The sequence below is a fragment of the Monodon monoceros genome, unplaced genomic scaffold (assembly GCF_005190385.1).
Source record: "Monodon monoceros isolate NGI ecotype Baffin Bay Population unplaced genomic scaffold, NGI_Narwhal_1 Super_Scaffold_3, whole genome shotgun sequence".
NCBI classification, from domain to species: domain Eukaryota; kingdom Metazoa; phylum Chordata; class Mammalia; order Artiodactyla; family Monodontidae; genus Monodon; species Monodon monoceros.
Window position 1 is genome coordinate 31,885,780 of NW_021703780.1, and position 21,060 is coordinate 31,906,839.

Consider the following 21,060-nt stretch of genomic DNA (forward strand, 5'->3'; position numbering starts at 1 on the left):
GGTTACAGAAACCGTATCTGGTTTTTTAACCTTGTGGGGTCTCCCAAGGCCCTGTCGTTGTTACCTGGACTCATGTTCAGGTAATTCTAACCATGAAGTGGCCCTTAGATATTATCTTTTCTCCCTAGTGTAGCACTTACTTCTTTTTTTGTTTTCCCAGAGGCTTTCCCAAAAATGGCAAGTCATCAACCAGAGGAGCCTGCTGTGGTAAGGGACTTTCTCTTCTCTATGATGGATGAGCTGGCAGCCAGGCTTGGGGTGGGAGAAGGTAGACATGGAGGAAGGACTCTGCCATCCCAGGGCTAGAACAGTAGTGGGTTATAGTCATCCTCAGCCTAGATGGTAGATCGCTTTTCTGTGACCATTAGGCAGACTCAGCTCAAGCCTTCACAGGGGGTACCTTCAGCTGCCTTAGGTGAATGCTGAGACATTCTTAGGATTTTGATCCATTCCCCTCAAGCCAACTGGATATAGTCACAAGTAATAATGCCCCTCAGTGGATCACTGCTACCCATTCCTAACTTTTGAGTGGAATGTAGACCAGAGGAAGTCAGGAGAAGGAAGTGGGCACAGAAGGTCTAGCTAGGGTCACTGCTCCTTTTGCATTCCCATGGAACTTGGCCCCTGGTTTTCTGCAGTGGAGAAGATGAGACAACAGATGAAAACCCAGAGTCTCAAGAGATGCTGGAGGAACAACTGGTGAGGATGTTAACCCGAGAAGTCATGGACCTGATCAGTAAGTGGCGTGGGAACCAGGGGTAGAAGACAAGCCTTTTTCTGGAAAAAAAGCTGGTCACTCACCTAACATGTTTGCAGCAACACTGACAGACTGATAAGAAATAATTAACTGGATAGAAACCATGTAATTCTTAAGTCAATTTAAGGACACTTTATGAGTTGTGAACTGCATTGTAGTTGTTCATACTAAGGGCAGATTATGAGGAAACGGTTTAAAATAGCAGGAGGAAGTTGGATTAATGGTAGGAATCACTTCTAGCTTTGTCAAAATAGGGAAATTCTTTAATTCTTAGACATGAAGGTGGTTATATTTCGTTTTTATTTTTTGGTCAGTTCATTTGTTTGAGATCCAAAGTAGACCAAGTATACATATCAGGCATCCTCTCCTGGTCATTTACTCTCAGATAATTCTGTAATTTCCCGCCAGTTGACTGAACTTGACGAGGGACCAGAACACAGTCTGGTCAAATGCCTCTATTTCTGTTGGTGAAGCTGACTTTGTGCCTGGACGGTATCCCACCTTCCCCCACTCCTCACCTGCCCAGAGACAGTTTGGGATCCATTGGCCTGAGACGGCTGTTGTCTGGTGGTAATAAGCCTAGTAACCCTGCTTTCTTGCTTTAGCTGTGTGCTGTGTTTCAAAGAAAGGTGCTGACCATGGTACTGCTCCCCCTGCAGATGGAGATGGTAAGTGAGCCTGTTGCGGCCCTTGGAGGTCAGCCGTTAAGCTCCTAAATATTGTTACTTCTGTAACCAGGTCAGTTCCCATAGAAACTGTGTCCCTAGCAGTCTGGTGTGGAGGAGACTTTGTACATCTAGCTTTTGTCCATGCTGGCCCCCTTGCTGTATTCCCCAGCACAGTCCCTCCTCAGAGCCTCTGCGCTTGGTGATTCCTCTACCTAGAATGATTGTTCTCCCAACTATATACCTGGCCCATCCCCTTGCTTTTTATTCAGGTCTCTGCTCAGATGTCACTTCTGAGAGGTCTTCCATGACCAGCTTATCAAAAATAGCAACGCCGGCCTCTAGATTCTTCCTCTGCTCTGTCTTCCAGCGCTGATCACTACCTGACATGTTTTATTTGTGTTATCAATTACTTCTCTCCCTCACTAGAATTTAACTCCTAACAGGGAAGGGACTTGGTCGTATTCCTCTTATATCCCCAGTAACTGCTATAGTGGGTCCTCAAATATTTGTTTAACGACAAAAGATCCTCAGCATTTGCAGCTTTTTAGGTAACTCCAGAAAAATTCCTTGTTCTACAAACGTATGGCTAGATGCATCTCTAGATCTGCCATGGGCAGAGGCTTCTACGCCCTCTTATGAGGCTGGGGGGCTGTCCTAGTACCTTTAACCACCAGTCAGCCCAGGATACTCACCTCTCCTTTACTCTGTGGGCTTCTGTCAGAAAGGACGGTCTCTGTTCTGAAAGGATGGAGCTTAACATTTTGGTCTCTACTTACAGATGAAGAGATGATGGCCACAGAGGTAACCCCCTCGGCCATGGCAGAGCTTACAGACCTGGGAAAATGTCTAATGAAGCATGAGGTGGGTGGAGGGGCAGGCGAGACTTTTTCCTTGCCCAGCCAGGGAGCTTGCTTCCACTTTTCTCATTTTCTGATGCCATCAGGAGGGTTTTTTGGTAATACGCCTTTATATGAGTTAAAGAAAACAGTGGGGAAGGCACAAGGCCACTGTGTTCCCATGCTGGCATGGGCAAAGGCTCAGAAAAACACCCAGGCACATTGCCACCAGTCCCTGGTGTTCAGCCTCCCCCCAGGCCTGAGCTCTCTTTCCTGCACATAGGTTTTCTCTTCTGTATTGGTTAGTTTTTCTTTTTTGGATGGCCTGATAGACATAGAGGAAACAAACTCCCATCTCTCCAGTAGCTGCTTTTATCGTTTTCCTGCTTACCTATTAAAACTCTAGCTCCTGATGCATAAGAATTCAGAGAACATTGTACTTATTTTCCCATTGTAATTCTCCATCCTTTTCTGTTAGGATGTTTGTACAGCGCTGTTAATTACAGCCTTCAATTCCCTGGCCTGGAAGGATACTCTGTCCTGCCAGAGGACGACCACACAGCTCTGCTGGCCTCTCCTCAAACAAGTATGGTTACTCACCCTTTCTCCCCTCCCCTCATGAAACATTTGGGTCATGAGGATTGACTGAATCAGTTGGAAGAACTAGGGTGCTGAGGCCTTCAGAGTCCCGCTTTGGCCCTGAGCACAGCTGTCTCCCCAGGTGCTGTCAGGGACACTGCTCGCAGATGCTGTTACGTGGCTGTTCACCAGTGTGCTGAAGGGCTTACAGACGCATGGGCAGCACGATGGCTGCATGGCTTCCCTGGTCCACCTGGCCTTCCAGATATATGAGGCGCTGGTGAGTGGAGAAAGCCTGGGGGCAGGATGGCTGCGGCTTCATCCCTCACAGCCTGCCTGCTCCTGGTCACTTGGGCCTTAATCCTAAACGTAGGCAGCTGCCAAGTTGCTAGTGCTGCCCCTGAGAAGTGGGTGTGGCAAGGGATAGGGAAGGTGACGGGGCCCAAAACTGTGCCATTGAGTGGGTTTACCCCTACTTCTCAGCGTCCCAGGTACCTGGAGATAAGAGCTGTGATGGAGCAGATCCCTGAAATTCAAAAGGACTCACTGGACCAGTTTGATTGCAAGCTTTTGAACCCCTCTCTGCAGAAAGTGGCTGACAAGCGCCGGAAGGACCAATTCAAACGCCTCATTGCTGGGTGCATTGGGGTAGGTCACAACCTTCACACCCTTTCCTTAGTGCTCCCAACCACCTTTGCAGTCTTCTTGGACCATGTGTACAGGCAAACCAGAAACCAGCTGTAGTCACGACCATTATGGTGAGATGATCTTTAGAACAACCCACCACTCGAGACCCAGCATTAGTTCTTTCTCGTTTGTCTTCCACAGAAACCCTTGGGCGAGCAGTTCCGAAAAGAAGTTCACATTAAGAATCTCCCCTCACTTTTCAAAAAGACAAAGCCAATGCTGGAAGCAGAGGTGCTGGACAATGAGGAGGGAAGCCTGGCCGCCATCTTTGAACCCTGAGTCAAGCTTTTGGGCATTCTTCCTCGACCTTTATTGTCATCTCTTCTTCCCCTTTGTAGCTATTCTCTAGGCCCCTCTCCACTGTCACCTCACTTTACACCGTCGTCAGCCTGGAGAGAGATCCAGGTCTGGAGCTGGAGAGAGTGGGCCCTGTACAGGGCCGGAAGCCACGCTAAAGCATCAAGAAAGGGAGTTAGGGCTTACACCATTCTGTCTAGATTACCCAGGTATCTCCCATCCTACTTGGAGTTTTGCCTTTTCCAAGAGAGAAAAGCTAGAGCAGAGCGGCCCTTCTCCCCAAGCCCTCCCGCCCCCAGGCAGCCATACACCTGTGCAGAGTGGTAACTAGGGGTGCTATACCCAATGCTGCGACAAGCCAGGCTTGCAGCGGGGGCTCAGCCCTGAACTACTTGTGCCAGAGTTTCTCCTGGATCGTTGAAAGTCCCACCGAGCCCCCTTGCTGCTGGGCTGACAGGGACCTTCCCCATCCCCCAGGGGCATATCTGGGTCAGGTGCTGAGTGCTGAACTGAATTTGGCCAGTTCCTGCTTTGTTTGTTTTGAGCAAGAATCTGGTCACCTGATGGGATCCATGGTACAGGCCACTGCTAAGCTCTGGGCACAGTATCAAATGTTAGTACCTTCAGGGACCAGGGCTGGGCCAGGGTCTGTAGCGCTCTGTAACATCCCTTAGAGCTCACACATTTTGTCCCTCCATGAATGACCCCTCAGTGTGGTTTCCCCAGTCCCCAGGGTCCACTCAGGCACAAGAGCCACAGTACCCTATCTAGTGTCACATGATGTCATTGGCATTTAAGGATAACCCAGACCAACTAGGCTACATCTGTCACAAGCAGCTGGCAAAGCCACTGGTCTCTCCTAGGACTAGCTCAGTCCAGGTGCCTTCAAAAATCTCGTGGTCTTTCAGGTCCCTGGTCACTTCCCTCATGGGCCATTTCCAAAAGAAAAAATAGGCCTTCCCGTCACAGCCTGTGAGTCTCCAGTCTGTTCTAAACATCACTGGATGGCCCTATAAGCAAGCACAGGGGACATGGATGCACGACTAGTTAATCTATACAGAAGGACACGCATTTAGAGTGTGTGTCCATGTGTTCCCCACAGAGGCCTGGCATTGATCCAATCCACTGACCAGGGTTTTGGTGATGCTGAAGCTGCAGCTTTTAGCTGGTGTGGCCTCCCCCCCCCCCCCCACCCAGGTAGGGTAAGGTCAGGAAGAGGCAAAGCTGGGGAAACGGACTTGGGAGTCCCACATTGCGCTTTCTATAGCACAGACTTGGTCCATCCCCTCTTCCTGGGTGGTGCTTTGGGCTTCTTGTCCACTGTGAAGGCCATCTCAGCATGTTTCCGTCCAAACTTGTTAGCTGCCTACTCTTCTCTGCGGTGGGGCTGTGGAGGGTATAGTTGTATTTATTGTGTTGTAATATTTTTAACATCCTGTGACTTCATGCTAGAAGTTTTCTATTGTTTATAGAACCTTTTTGTAGAAACATTAACTCTAAAGCACATCTGCATGTCAGTAAAAATCTCAATTTCATATAGAAAGGGCCCCATCTCCCTTTTTCAAACTAGTAATATACTCCAGGGTCACTGTTCCTCATGAGCATCTTGCTTGCTAAGGGGGCTGGACAGGAAGAACTGTGACTGACAGACCTGCTCTGTCAAACCCTCTGAAATAGCATGCCAGCCAGAAGCAGCTTTCTATTCCTGACACGTAGACCAGGCGGCCCTTCCATTCTCTCAGTGTCGTCATTGGTGGCCACTGGACCTAACCCAGAGGGGCTGCCCAAGGGGACTGTTACTCTTCCTTGTGTGGCTCTTGATGTGACTTGACTGCCATGGACCACCCTTTTTTCTCTCAGGAACTTCCTCTGGTATCCAGGAAATAGGTTAAGCAGAACACGGTGTTTTCCTGTGGTCTGGCTGTGCCCCCAGAAACCATCACACTTGGCATTTCTCAAGGGGCTTCAGAGGGACTTGGCCCTGACTTGCAGTGATGTCTGAGCCCAATGCTCTTAACTGCTAAATAACGCCAGATCTCTTCTGAGGTGCCCCACAGTTTTGGATGAAAACTGAAAAAGTGGTCTCCAACAAAAGGATTTTTGTCTGGATGTGAATTTATTTACATTAAGACCTTACAGAGGCATAAAAGTCACATTTTGTGGCACATTTAACGAAGTGTATTGACTGAAAATAAAGCTGGAATTGTCCCCAGAAAACTCAGGACCCCTAGTCTCTGGGCTCTCTACGGCAGTCCTGTGGGGGCAGGTCAGAACCTAAAATCTTCAGCTTGCCTCAGGAGCATCCAATCCCAGCCATGCCAGGTCCAGCGCAGCCTCAATCCATCTGAACCGCATCCAGTTCATCCAAGAACCGCCGGCACTTCCCCATCAGTACCTTGATGGCTTCACTCACCAGCACGTCTGGTGGCAACACCCCTGTTGACTCCACAGAGACTGGGGACCAAAGGGACACTTTAGCCCAGGCAGGGCTTACAAAAGCTCCTTATACGTATTGCTAGAGTCCACATCTGAACTCCGCAAGGCAGCTGCAGCACCAAAGAACTCCAGCCCCACCCCACCCTCCAGCTTGAAACTCACAGATGTAATGGTTCCGAACACGAGCAAGCCGGACAACCTTCTTTAGCGTCTCATTCCGGAAGACCTCCCTGCTGGAGGTGTCTAGCCGGGGGCTGGCGACTCTGGCCACCTTTGTACCTAGTGAAAACAAACCATACTGTAAATACATGAGCCCAGAGCTTTTATTTCTCTGCTACCTTCAAAGAAAATACACTTTAGGGCCTGGCATCCCAAATCCCATACCTTGGATTTCTTGCACCTCAATAACACCAGGTGAGAAGCACCGGCTCAGCTCCTCAGCCGCATCCCCTTCCACGGGCTCAAGCAGGGTGATGTCCGGCAGGAGCCGGTAACTGGCTGTTGCCACAGGTGAAAACTTGGCATGATCTTTGCCTGGAGGGAAGAGGGAACTCAGAGCCTGGGAGGAGACCCTTCCTCACATTCCCTAAGCTCCTGACATCAAAGGCCCATTGGCTCTCTGCCTGTCGGGGACATCTCAGCCGAGTCCCTTAGTCATACCTCACCCCAGGGTAATCAAAGGGTCTCACCAATGCCCTTGACACAGTGCATGAGCAGGTCAATCTCCTGGCCAGGCCGCAGCTGAGCGATGAGGATATCATCATGTACCGGTCGGATGGTGCCCTCCGGGAAGAGGTCAGCCTGGTTCCCCAGGGGGACCCATGTCATGTGCCTGGTGTACACTGCGGGAGGAAGCACGTCAGACCAAAGTCCCTAAAACTGGCACCCACCAACAGGGGGCCCTCTTCCTCACCCCACCGGTACCTACCTTTGTGGTTGACATAGAGCTCATTGGGGTCAGAGGAATCTTTAGCGGCGTGGGGGTTCCGAGTGCACCTGACCTGCAGCCGAAACTGCAGGGTATCTATCTCTGTGCCTTCTTCATCTCCTACACAAAGGGAGGAGGCGGGGGCTGTTAAAGAGCTAGTGGACTTCGGTGCCAGGCACTACGCTGAATGCCTTGCATGTTTCTCTCATCCTCTTGGCAACCCTGGTAAGGCAAGGGCAGGTGTCCTCACAGACAACAGCACTGATGTACCAAAAGACTGGTACCGGGCCCAAGGTCATACAGTAGCCAATCAAGGGTTCGAACACAGGCAGTCTGATTCCAGAATCAACTTCAGAGGAGAGCTGCCCACCTTCCCCCAAAATTTCATTTTCTCAAACCCTCACCTTGGTTCCGATATTCAAAAAGGCGGGGATCAGCATGAATGGGGATGAGCCCCAAGCGGTGAGCGAGGATCTCATCCTGGACAATGGAAGTGTTGTTGTACACCAGGACCTTCTCCACAGCCATGGTTGGCACCTGCCCAAGAAAAGAAAGCCACTCATCTACAAAGACCCTGTAGATTCCCCATCTACTCCCTGCCTCCTGACATAGGGAGATGGAGACTTCCTCCTAGAAGAACGCTTGATGAAAAGTTTACAAAGAATGAGCAGGAGGAATGCTCAGCAAAACTGCAGGAAAAATACCACTTGAGACAATTCTACAAATGAGGACTCCCCACACAACTCCACCTTTGCCATCGTGCCCACCTATACCTCAGCTAATAGAATGCGTCGAAAAGCATTGGCAATGGCTGCGTCGATTCCCACCATGTCAAACTCCAATGAGTTTTCATCCATGTGTACCACATCCACGCGGAAATTCTAAAGGAACAGGAAAAACACAAAATGAAGCCTGCTCTCTACACAGGCAATACCTCCCCCCAGATAGTCCCCTCAAGAACCTCCCTTTGCCCAGATGTCCCTCTCTCTTCCAATCATTTATTAGTTTCTAGAAAAGTCTTCATTTTTATCTTCATTTAAAATCCTCTGCAATATGGCTTCCAGCCAGGCCATCCACAGAGGCTATTTTACTAAGAATAGGCTCACATATTGCTCAGTCCAGCTGATACTACTCAATCCTTATCTTACTAGACACCTCCCTTGCACCTGGCATTGAGAGAATCCCATTTCCAAACTACTGCCTTGATTTCTGAGCACCAATCTTCCTTGTCTGATCCGTCCTTCTACTAAATTCACAATCTTCCACCTACCATATACATGTTACCATTTCCCAAGTGTTTGTGTCTCTCCAGGGTGACCTCAACCCCACTCATGGTCTTAGCAACTATCTGTGCGGACAACTCCCCAAATTGTATCTCACTTCTGATCTCATATATATCTCCTGCTAGCCTGCTAGACCTCTCCATCTACAGGAAACTGAATGCGTCAACACTCCCTTTCCCCAGACCCATTTCTCATCAGTAAATGACACCACCATCCGTCAAAGTAGTTCCCCAACAAGCGAATTTTACACTCCCCCCTCACAGCCCATATCCAAGCAACCACCAAATTTACCTTCTGTCTCCTGTGCTCTGTTTCCATGATCACAATCTTAGTTTCTGCCTTCGGCCTCAGCTCCCCTATGCAATTCTGTCACAAATCTGCACACACATGACAATCCTCAAATTCATTCTCTCCCAACCATTAAGCTTGCAGATATGATAATATCTGCTTAAGAGCTCTTCAAAAGCTCCCTATCACCTACAGTGCCTAAAATGCACTTCAGTCTTGCCTAACACTCATGCTGACCCACTTCATATTCTAGCAACAATGAACTGCTTGGACACTCCTCACCCATCGCTGTTCCCAGCTTCTGCTCATCGTTCAAGGCTGAACTGAGATGTCATCTCCTTCAGGAAATCTTCCATACTTCTGCCCCCCCTTCTCATTCTGGATTAAGTGCCTGTGCAGGATACACCCGCCCCAACCCCATCACCTTTTTTGCTTTCAACCGCCTTTACCGCATTACACTGGACTCATTTGTCTACGCATGCTCTTCTCCAACAAGACTGAACACCTTGTTTGCAAAGCAGGGCAGAAGTTGAGTATACCGAGCACCTAGCATGTTGCTTGATATACGGAGCAAACCCCAAGTGAGGCAGGAAAGACAGGGCCCAACCCAAGGACAGCCTCCTCATACACAGACATTAGGCAAAAGGCAAAGCCACCTCTCCTTGTGTTGCACTTAATGAGATTATGAAGCATGGAGGAATGGCATCAGCAACAAGAACATACATTAAACCTTCATTAAACTTTGTGACACCTGAACAGGGAACCCTGACCAGAAAACCCACAGAGCTCAGCCCAGCATGAGCAATAAAAATGCACAGGCTGCAGCTGACTGCTATACAACCTTCCACACCTGGTGCTTGACTGCTAAGGGAAAAATGGCTCTTAGAGCACATGTGCAGTGGCTTCAGGAGACAGACTCGCAAGAGAAGCAGATGTAACCAGGTGCAATTAAGATCCCACCCCATCCTCCCACCAATGAATATTCTGCCCCTAATCAAAGAAACCTGCATCCATTCAAGGAATTGAAATAAAAGGAGGGGGGGGTCAGAAAACTCCTCAGATGCCCTCCTCACTGGCGAGGACGCCCGAGTTCTTTTTCAAGTGCGTTTGCTTCTGCCCCTTAATACACTGCTTCTTTGTTTCTCTCTACACCTCAGTCTGTGTGACTTTTTTTGCGTTCCCTGTCCAAATTCTTTTGGACAGGTAGAACAAGAACCTGGACCTTTAATTTAGCCTGTCTGGCAACAGTCTTTGGCAAGCAAGCCAGGAGATTTATTGGAAGTTAATTACCCCTCATCTTGGTCTCTGGTAAGTCTTAGCCTCCCACCTCCCTTGCACTTGAGTGGTGCTGCCTGACTTCCTATCATTACTTTTCTCTTTCGCTCTTTGTCGCGCCTATGCGGCCCATCTCACTCATATTTTCGTGTCTTGCTCTCCCGGAAGTGCGGGAAGAGGAATTTGTCAGGTGCTTTCCAAGCTTGCTGCTAGGTCTTGCACTTCTCATTGTTGCAAGGCATGTCAGGCCAGCCTCTGCTCACAGGCAGTCAGGGACCTGAACCACAGGAGCTTTGCCCTCTGGGTTTATCTTATCCACCATTTGATTAACTACTGTCAGGTTCAAATTAGCAAAAATATAAAATACAGCCTTACTTGGACAGACTGTAAGTTGAAGAAAGCTGAGGTTTTCTTAGATTTTTTTTTTTTTTTAACATAATTACACATACCGCCTCCCTTAGTGGCTGGTACCCATCTTCAGATACTTACCACCCTTTCAGAGAATGAAAACTAGAACCTAAATAGGTCCTGGAACTATAAGGATGTCCATTTTAGGGGAATGCACCCCAGGAACACAAGAATTAATCACTGGCTACAGAATCTACAGAGAAGCCTTGAAGCCTTCAGGAAGGTCGCTCACCCTGGGTATCGCAGACACCAGGGGAGGACACGGGCCTCAGGACAGGGGCTGGCAGGGTTGCCATATGATGGGGTCGCTACCCTCACACAGGCTACAGTCAGCAGGAGTGAGAAAAACAGGGACACCCGTAGCCAGTCGTGACCGACAATGCTCCTCCTTTTGGCAGGAGCTTGGTTCCCCTGAAGGATCACAGGTAATCTTTACTCCCAGGGACATACCCTTTGGGAGTATTCAGAGACACCAAGGACATTTTCTCTTTTGGGCTTTTGTGCACCCCATGTTGCCTGGGGACCCTGACCATCGAGGGCTATATTTCAGAACTAGTTAAACTCTAAAGGCACGTAAAACCAGTGAACTCATTAAGAGCAGTACTTAATTAATTTGGGACAAGTCCAGGCAGTTGAATTCCTTCTCTGACCAAATGAGCCTCATCTAGGATTAAACTTGTGAAAGTTTTTAGAGAATGCACTAACACAGACTCCTCCACCCCAAGAACTAGTCCCTACTGGGACAACATTTTTATAAGCTAGTCTGTCCCTGATATTAGGTGAAAGCTCCAAAAGTTACAGTTGGGCCCTCAGGCTCTGATGCCTTAGCTGCTAGATATGGCCTATGGGGTATTTAATAACCGTGACCAGGCAGAGGAAGCCCTGAGGAACTGGCACAAAGGGGAACAAACTAAGAAACAGGCTCAACTGACAGCTCTTGCTGTCAGCAGTGCCTTGCAACCTTAGGGACAAAGAGAAGACAGGACACCAGATCAACAGACTCCACAAGGGGTCTGCTTCAAATGTGGTAAGCCAGGCCATTGCACCCGTTCCTGCTGAGGGCAAAAGGCGAAACTGCTTGCCCCATGTCCAAACTGTGGAAAGTCAGGCCATCAGACGTGAGAATGTCCCATGTCCGATTTGGACAAAGGGGTTTCGAAACTCCAAATGGTAGCTGCAGATAGCTGACAGGGCCGGGGGTCCTTGGCTCCCATGGAAAAATTCACCATCTCAACAGAAGAGCCTCAGGTGATCCTTAACAAGGCAGGTAAGCGGGTCTAATTTTTTAATCAATACAGGAGCCACTTGTTCTGTCTTTAAACAATTATGCTGGACTCTCAAATGTTAAAAGCTGCCTGGTATTGATAAAAATCCCCACAGTTGGTATTTCATTAAGCCACTCAATTGCCAATCTGAACAATATTTGGTCTCACATGCCTTCTCGGTAGTCCCTGAATGCCCCCATCCTTTAACGGGACAATACGTTATAAAAGCTTGGGAGACACTTCAGCGACTAGGAACAGGCCCCAACTTTTAAACTGCTCTGGCTGAAACCTAACATCTGGGTGAAACCTAACACCCATAAATTTTCAAGCCTGAGACAGAGACATCCCAGGAAGGGCCCCCCAGGCCAAGCTGATTATTACTAGGTGCAGGTTACTAGTCTTTTGTCAGTCACACACAATACTGCTATTCTGCCTGTTATCAAACCCAACAGGACCAAATAAGTATTTTGGGGACACCAAGAATGGATGACCAACCATTAGCTAAGCAGGGAACCTGTCTAGAGTTAAACCTATCCCTCCCTCCTCCCAAGTCTTCACAGGACATCGAGGACCACAGACAACCAGAAGAGTCCAGACAGGCGAGTGAGCCCCCCTTCCAAACCTAGAGTTCTTATTAACGAAGGACAAAAAAACTTCATAAATCCAAGGCTAAGTACCTATGGCCACTATTTTCCTTCTGTCCCGTTACACCAGTCCGCCCATAAACTAATTAATATGCTTTGGTGAACCTGGATACCTGTTATCCTCCTCGTGTTCCTTCTCGCTGCTCTGGTAATCCTTTCTGAGTGTTGTCTTGATTCAGCACCTTTACCGGAGAGGGCTCTGCTCTGTCCATGCTGGGTTTAAAAAGGACTGTTTGTTTTTAGCTCACCACTGCCGCTGCCACCACAAAATCGTTATTCATCCTAACCTCTCTCTCCCTCCTTTGGGTGTCTGCATTAGGGGAATAGGAACTTAATGCAACTGTAAATCTTTCAAAAATTACTCATGGCTTAATTCCTTGGGTCTCACTTTTAGGAAAGATCTGCTTACTCTGGCAATATCCAAAGCTTCCAAGGCAGGCTTTCTCTCCGCCTCTCTCTCTCTCTCTCTCTCTGAGGAGTCCTCTTCTATTAATGTCTTTAAATATAGAAGTTTTATTTAAAATCTTAGATTCCCGAGCTAGGTGGCAATTCCACCACTATGAAGGATTCTTAGATTCATAAGAAAAGTGGATACATCTGGGCACCACAGGCAGACACATTACTGGTCATGCCCTATATCAAAAAGAAGGATAGAAAAAGAAAGGGCAATCCCCCTACCTGGCCAACAGGGACGAATGGGCAGGGTCCCAGACCCTCTCTCCTTGGAGACATCCAAGGACTAGTAAGGTCACTGAGGGGACGCCTCCAAGGCCTAGGAAGTAGGTAACTGGTAGAAGGCGACGCCCTTGCTGTTACCAAAGCCGAGAGCAAAACTCACAGGATGCCCTGATTTTTGTGCTGTTTTCTTTTCTGTCCACTTTAGGTATAAACACCATAGGAGGTGCCCCTTCAATACCCGAGCAGTCCCTCTTAGGACACATCCTGAAAAACTGGAAGGAATTCAACGTTGATGAGCTAAAACACAAGAAACTCATCTTTTGCTGCAACACATTTTGGCCTCAATACAAGTAAGGGTCAGGGAAACCTGGCTCCAAAATGGCTCTTCAAATTATGATACTATTTCACAACTGGATTTATTTTGCAGGAAACTAGAGAAATAGACTGAGGATCCTTACGTGCAGGCTTTTATGATGCTATACCAAAACCCTTCATTGAAGGAATCATGTCAGATTTGTTTCACTGAACCAAAGAAAAGAGACCAAAATACCCCAGATATTTTAGATGACAACCCCAACTCCTCCTTCCCGTCCCTGGGATTGGCTAAGGCCTCTCCTTATCTAGATAATGCCCTGATAGTGGGACAATGCATGCTAGGCCAACTAAGTAATCAGAGGGACCTCAGTATAACCATTTATAATCCCATTCCTGAAATAAGAGGGCAACTGGACTCATCCTGGCAAAAAAAGGAGTTGCTATTGGTCTGGCAGCTCCACGGGGCGGGGGGGAGGGGGCTTTGCCTACCACGAGGCAACACTTTATAACCTGTCAGATACTCTGTCTACCCTGGCCAGGACCAGAGGGGACTCACTCTCTAGACTCTCAACATCTCTTAATTCCCTAGCTAATGTGGTGATGGATAATAGACTGGTCTTGGATTATCTCCTAGCTGAGCAGGTAAGGAGATGTGCAGTTATCAACAAAACATGTTACACCTACATCAACACCCCTGGCCAGGTGTTACAGTTTTGGAAAGGATAACCCCAGTGCCCACTCCACATGGACTGCAGTCAAAAGGATATAACCAAAGGCACCCTTGGACCTCTGGCTGCATTAATACTTTTGCTGATTTCTGGCCCCTGCCTTTTTACTTGCTTGTTAAATTTGTTTCCTCCAGGTTGCAACAATTTGACATAAACATGATGGTCATACAGGGACTCCAGCCACTGCCTACTGCTGAGGCCTCTATGTAAATCTTGGGACTCCTTGACCAGAAAGCAGGAAAGTTTCGTTCCCAGGGTCAGACAAGGGAAGACTGCCCCTGCCAGCTTGAAGAAGTTACAGAAGAATGAGACTTTTGGCCCTGAATAACCTTTCCTGATTTTGGAAAGGAACTCTTTCAGGGTGGAATTGAGGCAGGAAAGACAGGGCTGGACCCAAGGACAGCCTCCTCAAACACAGACTTTAGGCAACAGGCAAAGCCACCTCTCCTTGTTTTGCACTTAATGAGACTGTGAAGCATGGAGGAATGGCCATCAGCAACAAGAACATAAATTAAACCTTGATTAAACTTCGTGATACCTAAACAGAGAACCCTAACCAGAAAACCCACAGAGCTAGAGCTTGGCGGAGCATGAGCAATAAAAATGCACAGGCTGCGGGTGGCTGCTATACAACCTTCCACACCTGGCGCTAAGGAAAAATTTAAGGGAAAACAGCTTTCAGAAGTGCGGTGGCTTTAAAAGACCAATGCGCAAGAGAAGCTGATGTAACCAGGTGCAATCAAGATCCCACCCCAGGGGTGGTGGTCACAAAACTCCTCGGGTGCGCCCCTCACTCGCGAGGACGCCCTCATTCTTCTCTGAGTACGTACTTTCCCTTCTGCCCCTTAATAAATTGCTTCTTTGTTTCTCTCTACGCCTTAGTCTCTGTGTGTGACCTTTCTTGCGTTCCCTGTCCAGATTCTTTTGGACAGGTAGAACAAGAAGCTGGGCCTTTAATTTAGCCTGAACAGCATCACAAGGACAGCTTCTGAGGCACAGGCTACTCAGACTACAAGGTCCGATCCCCGTACTCTCTCCGGGCACCTCCAGCTCCACCCACCTTTTCGAAGCGGTCCTGGTCCCAGGCATCATCGTAGCCCGAATAGTTACCGGGAAAGTCGGTGGTATGAACCTAGAGCAAAGAGAGACGAGCCTGTCCGCGAAGGGGAAGCGAGGCCAAGCCTGTCCCCACTCTGACCCCAACTCATCCCTGTTCCGCTCCCATTTCTCCTCCCGAGCTCAAGGCCACAAGGCTTACATTGCGAACCCCGAACTCCCCTAAAACCACGCGCCTCCGCATTTCCTCCACTGCCTGGGCCGCCGCCATCTTCAACTCCTCCACGTGACTAGGGCACCTAACTGGTGCGTGCGTCCTAGTGGCCCTCCTCCGTCTCCGGGGCAACGCATCACCTCCTGGAATCCTAGATATCGCGAGACTCTGCCCCGCCTCCGTCCACGTCTCCAGCTACCGGAAGTCAGTTTGGGCCAAACATCCGGGTTTCTCTTTTTTGCGTTCCGACGGATCCTCCTTTCTTTCTCGTCCGTGGACCTGTCCCTGCGTTAGGCCCACGTCTCTCCCACTCCTCTTCAGCGCGCGGGACTAGCGCGGGCTTCAGCGACGGGAGCCCTCGAGGGACATGGCAACTCCGGCGGCGCCGGCCGGCGGCGCCCGAAATGGGGCTGGCCCGGAATGGGGAGGGTTCGAAGAAAACATCCAGGTAATAGCCCCACGGTTCCGACCAGGGGCCTCAGGTCTCTGGGCCCGCTTGCTCTTGCTTTCCGCACAAGTTAGAAGGTCGGTCGGGGTCTGGCATGGCGCGGGGCTGGAGTGGGCTTGGGGGTGGGCGGGATTCACTGGCCAAAACCACACTGTGTGCGCACGGCCTTGTTTTGGGGTTGGGAAAGACAAAGGAAATGGGCACTTTTGTAGCCCTTAGGGGGCTTTGGTAGGGAAGGTAGGGGAAAGACGTGTATGGAAGACAGGGAATAGGTTTCCCAGTCTAGAAAAGACAGACAAACAACCAAGGGTTCTGAGAGCAAATGAGGGGGAGAGAATGGCGTGATCTATGGTAATGCCAAGCCATATCCCCTGCAGTGTAAGAACAGAGACCCAAACTCTGTGGTGAACAGAGAAGGACTTAACGGATGGAGCAGAAAGGCACTGCACTTTAGGATCTGTTGTCTTCGCAGGGTGGGGGCTCAGCTGTGATTGACATGGAGAACATGGATGATACCTCAGGCTCCAGCTTCGAGGACATGGGTGAGTTGCACCAGCGCCTGCGTGAGGAAGAAGTGGATGCTGATGCAGCTGCCGCTGAAGAAGAGGATGGGGAGTTCCTGGGCATGAAGGGCTTTAAAGGACAATTGAGCCGGCAGGTGGCTGATCAGGTAAGCAAGACTGGCTCCCTGACAGGTGGAAAAGTATACCTAGGAGGCCCCTGGTTCTGGAGTTGGTGTTGGGTGAAGTTCATCCCGGGTTGTCCAGTTAGAACCATGTAGACATCCACCAAAAAATAAGCAATAGAGCCAAGAGTCTCACAGTACCCTCCCACCCCACCCGTCTTCCTTGCTTCAGATGTGGCAGGCAGGGAAGAGACAAGCCTCCAGGGCCTTCAGCTTGTATGCCAACATCGACATCCTGAGACCCTACTTTGACGTGGAGCCTGCCCAGGTGCGAAGCAGGTGAGGATCCTCCTCCTGACAGAAGCTGCCCCCCTAACACCTAGTCCTTCATCCAAACTACAACCGGACACCAAACCCTTAGACTCCCCTCTTCATGACCCCAGCCACATTATACGTCTTACCAGTCACGGAACAGGGCATGGCGATAACACATTGCCTTCCTCCCCTTCTCCATCTAGCAAACTACTCATGTTCCCTCAAAGCTTAGCTCAGATGTCACTTCCTTTACTCCCCATTGCCAGTTTGTCCTTTCCTGGTGCTCCAATAGAGCTCTGCGCTTTCCTCTAACAGATAACACTTCAGCAGTGCTGTACTTTCTTATTTCTGGGTCTGTCTCCCCAGAGACCTCCTTTTCAAAAGCAGGCACTGTTTCACATTTTTATTCCCAGCACCAGAACGGTCTCTGAACTCGAATATCGGTACCTAGTTGTTGAATGACTTTTCAAGAGCTGGATTTAATCTTGGTTTCGTTCTTTGCTCATCCTTTAATTCAACCAATGCTTATCAAATACCCGTACCACTCAGCAAGTATTTACTGAGCTTTTGCTCTGCGTCAGGCACTACAGTCGTTGTGTCTGATTCAGTGGTGAAGACAGATGGGAGCCTTACCCTGGAGTGCAGCCCTCGAGCACTCATTTGCCATGAAGGGACACGCAGGAGGGACACCTGACCCAGGGTTGGTTGGAGGATTGGACAGGGCAGCTTTCTCAGAGGAAGTAAAATTTAGTCAAGATCCAGGGTATTATTAGGAGCTAGCTAGTCACTTAAGAAGTGGGGAAGTTATTGGTACTTTTATTCTTTCTGCCTGGAATTTTCATACCACTTCAAATATATTTTTCAAGAAAATGCTCAGTGGTGCCTGGAGGAATGACAAGCAGGACGAGGCAGGAGGCACGCTGGTTCCCTCAAGTAACAACTTTCCCTCTAAACCTTTCTCAGGGCTTTACTATCACAGCCTTGAATTTGGGGCATTCTCTGCTGAGGTTTAAAGGGGAGCAGGTCACATAGGTAACGGGGTCCAAGCCCTCTCCCAGGGCCCAGCAGGGCTTTCTAAATTCTCCGTGTTGCTGCTGCATCAGTCAGCACAGCATCAGAAGGCTGTTCTTCCTGGAAGCATTCAGGGGCAAAAAAGTGATTTCCTCATTCCTTGTCTGTCTTTACCACCCTCTTCTCCCTTTACCATCCAGCATGTTCTCTTCAGTTAGCAAGATGACTAAGATTCAGGCTTTCCAGAACCTCACAGCCTAGTGCTGCCTCTGCTCTCATCTCTCCTCTCCCCTCCCAGGCTCCTGGAGTCCATGATCCCTATCAAGATGGTCAACTTCCCCCAGGTGAATAGCGGGTAGCATGTCTGGAAGAGCCGGGGGAGGCACTAGGGCAGAGGGTGGGGCCACCACGCAAAGCCTGGGAAGGCATAAACGGAAGAGCCACTGTACCATCCAGCCTGAATGAGTTGGTGTATTGACAGAAAATCGCAGGTGAGCTTTACGGACCTCTCATGCTTGTCTTCACGCTGGTGGCCATCCTCCTCCATGGGATGAAGACGTCTGACACCATTATCGTAAGCAGGACAGAGGACTTTGGGGGGTGGCTGATACGAGTTGAAAGCTGCCCAAGGAGACGATGGTGGAGTAAGATAGAAGCAGCCCCTGAGGAAGGCCCTGAGTGAGCTAAGAGGCCTCCCAGGACTAATTAAAGCCTTCACCCCACAGCGGGAGGGCACCCTGATGGGCACAGCCATTGGCACCTGCTTCGGCTACTGGCTGGGCGTCTCGTCCTTCATTTACTTCCTCGCCTACCTGTGCAATGCCCAGATCACCATGCTCCAGATGCTGGCACTGCTGGTAAGGAGTCCAGCATGGTGGTGGGCAAGGGTGATCTTAAAAGAGTAACCAGGCTTTGGTCTGCATCTGTCCTAGGGGCCCCAGGGCCTGGGATGGGGTGAGCTGGCCAATGGACCATTTATTTCTCAGGGTCCCCTTGAGGGTCCAGAGGCCAGCCCAGCCTGAGTGATTTTCCTCTCCGCCATCCTCTTTCCTAGGGCTACGGCCTCTTTGGGCACTGCATTGTCCTGTTCATCACCTATAACATCCACCTCCATGCCCTCTTCTACCTCTTCTGGCTGCTGGTGGGTGGGCTGTCCACCCTGCGCATGGTAAGCTCGGCAGGAGGTTTCCAGGGGTGGGCTGTCCTCCGAAGGAGTAGGGAAAACAGCCCAGAGCTCAGGCCCAGTCCCACAAGGGGCTCTGAATGGGAGGGAAGAGCCCAAAGACGGTTCTGCTCTGGGTAAGAGTGGCTTCTCTACACTAGTCACTTGGATCAGGCCCTCTGAACTGTATTCCTGTTGCCCTAGGTGGCAGTGTTGGTGTCACGGACTGTGGGCCCCACACAGCGGCTGCTCCTCTGTGGCACCCTGGCTACCCTGCACATGCTTTTCCTGCTCTATCTGCATTTTGCTTACCACAAGGTGGTAGAGGGTAAGTGACAGGAGGGGTGCGGGGGAGAGGAAGGACAGCTGCCTAGGGCAGGGCACTACCAACCCTCACTTACTTTCCATCCTCCTCCTTTCAGGGATCCTGGACACGCTGGAGGGCCCCAACATCCCACCCATGCAGAGGGTCCCCAGAGACATCCCCGCTGTGCTCCCTGCTGCTAGGCTTCCCACCACTGCGCTCAACGCCACAGCCAAGGCTGTCGCGGTGACCCTGCAGTCACACTGACCCCACCTGAGATCCTTGGCCGGCCCCCTTTCCCCCAGCTGCAAAGTGGAGGAAGACTGAAGGACAGTACTGATGACATGTGTCTCTTTGAGGGGTCTGCAGCTGCCACAGAGCTATAGCCACTTAAGCACCTCCTTGATGCCTGTCGAGCTTCTGAAGGGCACAAGGCCAGGAAGTCCTGGCTGGGACTGCAGGGCTCTGCAGCCAGTGCGGAAAGTGGGTCAGCTCCTCCGAGGTCCTCTCACCACCTACCCCTTCCTTCCTCTTTATCTCTTCCACATTGTCTTGCTAAATATAGACTTGGTAATTAAAATGTTGATTGAAGTCTGGAACCACAGCTACCCGTTCCAGTGGTCCTCCCTGCCACCCTACTTCCTGTACACTTTCCTGTTCTGTCAGTGGTGGTAATGTCACATGGTCACTTCATTATACCCCTATCCAAGCAGAATGAAAGTGGGACAGCCCAGACTGCATTGAAAGACTGAATATGGAACCTGCCCCCAGGGCAGGGAGCACAAGATCCATGCAGCATCAGGGAGGCCTCAAACTCAAGAACCATAAGTCTGATGGAACAGTGCACCCGGCTTAGGTCTGGGCTCAGCCTCACTCTTGGGATGCCTATGGAGCAGTGACAACTGGACAAAAACTTCCAGACTCAACACCATGTCATTACAAGGCCCTTATGCACCTGGACCATTGTGTAGGGATAATTTTTCTGTGGAGGTGCACATTTGAAGCCAAAGTTGGCTTTGCCCTGGTTATACTGGGCCCAGGGGAACAAAGCTTTCTTCAGGAGTTCCCTCAGTCCTTTCTCTTCAAGAGTGCTATTTACTCTTAAAAGCGATAACCACCCCAAGCACAGCACCATCCTCTCCCACTACCCATTTAATCTGTTCCACTTGAGTCAGGTGGTTAATGGAGGGAACAGAATCTTTGACCTCCCTTCACTATGTTTATATTATTCTTTTTTTTTTAATTCATTACCCTAGTAAATCTGGGTTAGCGTTTTTCCCTTCTAATAAAGGGACTAAGAAAGATGTGCCCTTCATTCACGCTATGTGATCCTATGTGATGTGAGGCCCCTACACTATCACCAGTGGACAACGTTCTAAGGGCACTGCCTGTATTGTGCAGTGTGCCCTTACTGAAAGCTCCGGCCCACTTTTCACGGCCCCACGGCCACTGCAGCCTGCTCTCCTGGTTACCACCCCCCTTCATTTTGGCTACTCCAGTCCCACGGATACTGAGGACGTCAGAGCATCAGCAGTGCCCTAATCACCTGGGAAAGGAACGGCATCAGCGCGTTGCATCTACCTAAGGCTCACCTGCTTCAAGGACCCTTTGGGGTTCCACTGGGCCTGGCAGCTGAGGCCGCCTCCACGGAGCAGGGGCTCCCGCCGCCGCCACTGCGAGGCAGCCATCTTGGCGAGGGGCACGCGAGGAATTCCTCGCGCCTGGAACGCCCGCGCACGCGGCGCCTCTTGTCGCGGGGGCGGGGCGAGGCGCGAATTAAAGTGCCCTTGGGACTTCCAAACTGGACCGGGGGGGGGGGGGGGGGGGGCGTCCCTGGGATCCAGGCGAAGGCA

General features: G+C 50.1%; 3 protein-coding genes across 7 annotated transcripts in view; 2 read left to right on the forward strand and 1 right to left on the reverse strand.

The window, feature by feature from the left end:
* Positions 1 to 5,731, forward strand: part of XPO5 (exportin 5) — a 46,093-nt gene extending 40,362 nt beyond the window's left edge. For 2 of the 4 annotated variants that reach the window (XM_029243210.1, XM_029243211.1), the window contains 8 exons: positions 161 to 207; positions 639 to 736; positions 1,363 to 1,425; positions 2,204 to 2,286; positions 2,740 to 2,847; positions 2,983 to 3,120; positions 3,324 to 3,488; positions 3,669 to 5,731. In XM_029243210.1, the coding sequence (XP_029099043.1) occupies positions 161 to 207; positions 639 to 736; positions 1,363 to 1,425; positions 2,204 to 2,286; positions 2,740 to 2,847; positions 2,983 to 3,120; positions 3,324 to 3,488; positions 3,669 to 3,806 (840 nt within the window). In that variant the 3' untranslated portion in view covers positions 3,807 to 5,731. The other 2 variants (XR_003796750.1, XM_029243212.1) reach the window with 2 other exon arrangements.
* A 190-nt stretch (positions 5,732 to 5,921) lies between these two features.
* POLR1C (RNA polymerase I and III subunit C) lies at positions 5,922 to 15,479 on the reverse strand. 2 transcript variants are annotated; one of them, XM_029243213.1, is made up of 9 exons: positions 15,331 to 15,479; positions 15,133 to 15,204; positions 7,962 to 8,069; positions 7,593 to 7,725; positions 7,189 to 7,308; positions 6,950 to 7,102; positions 6,645 to 6,794; positions 6,423 to 6,539; positions 5,922 to 6,278 (listed from the first exon to the last, which is right to left on the reverse strand). In XM_029243213.1, exons 1-9 carry the CDS (start codon positions 15,397 to 15,399, stop codon positions 6,160 to 6,162), a joined length of 1,041 nt encoding a protein of 346 aa, XP_029099046.1. In that variant the 5' UTR covers positions 15,400 to 15,479; the 3' UTR covers positions 5,922 to 6,159. The 2 variants fall into 2 exon arrangements, with proteins under 2 accessions (XP_029099046.1, XP_029099047.1); XM_029243214.1 differs by lacking the exons at positions 15,133 to 15,204; positions 15,331 to 15,479 and adding an exon at positions 12,465 to 12,776 and having other exon boundaries at positions 5,930 to 6,278.
* A 67-nt stretch (positions 15,480 to 15,546) lies between these two features.
* Positions 15,547 to 19,806, forward strand: YIPF3 (Yip1 domain family member 3). The gene is made up of 9 exons (XM_029244338.1): positions 15,547 to 15,790; positions 16,263 to 16,460; positions 16,648 to 16,754; positions 18,040 to 18,085; positions 18,223 to 18,315; positions 18,467 to 18,598; positions 18,796 to 18,909; positions 19,108 to 19,231; positions 19,326 to 19,806. The coding sequence occupies exons 1-9, from the start codon at positions 15,710 to 15,712 to the stop codon at positions 19,472 to 19,474; spliced, it is 1,044 nt and encodes a 347-aa protein (XP_029100171.1). The 5' UTR covers positions 15,547 to 15,709; the 3' UTR covers positions 19,475 to 19,806.
* Positions 19,807 to 21,060: the final 1,254 nt, after the last annotated feature.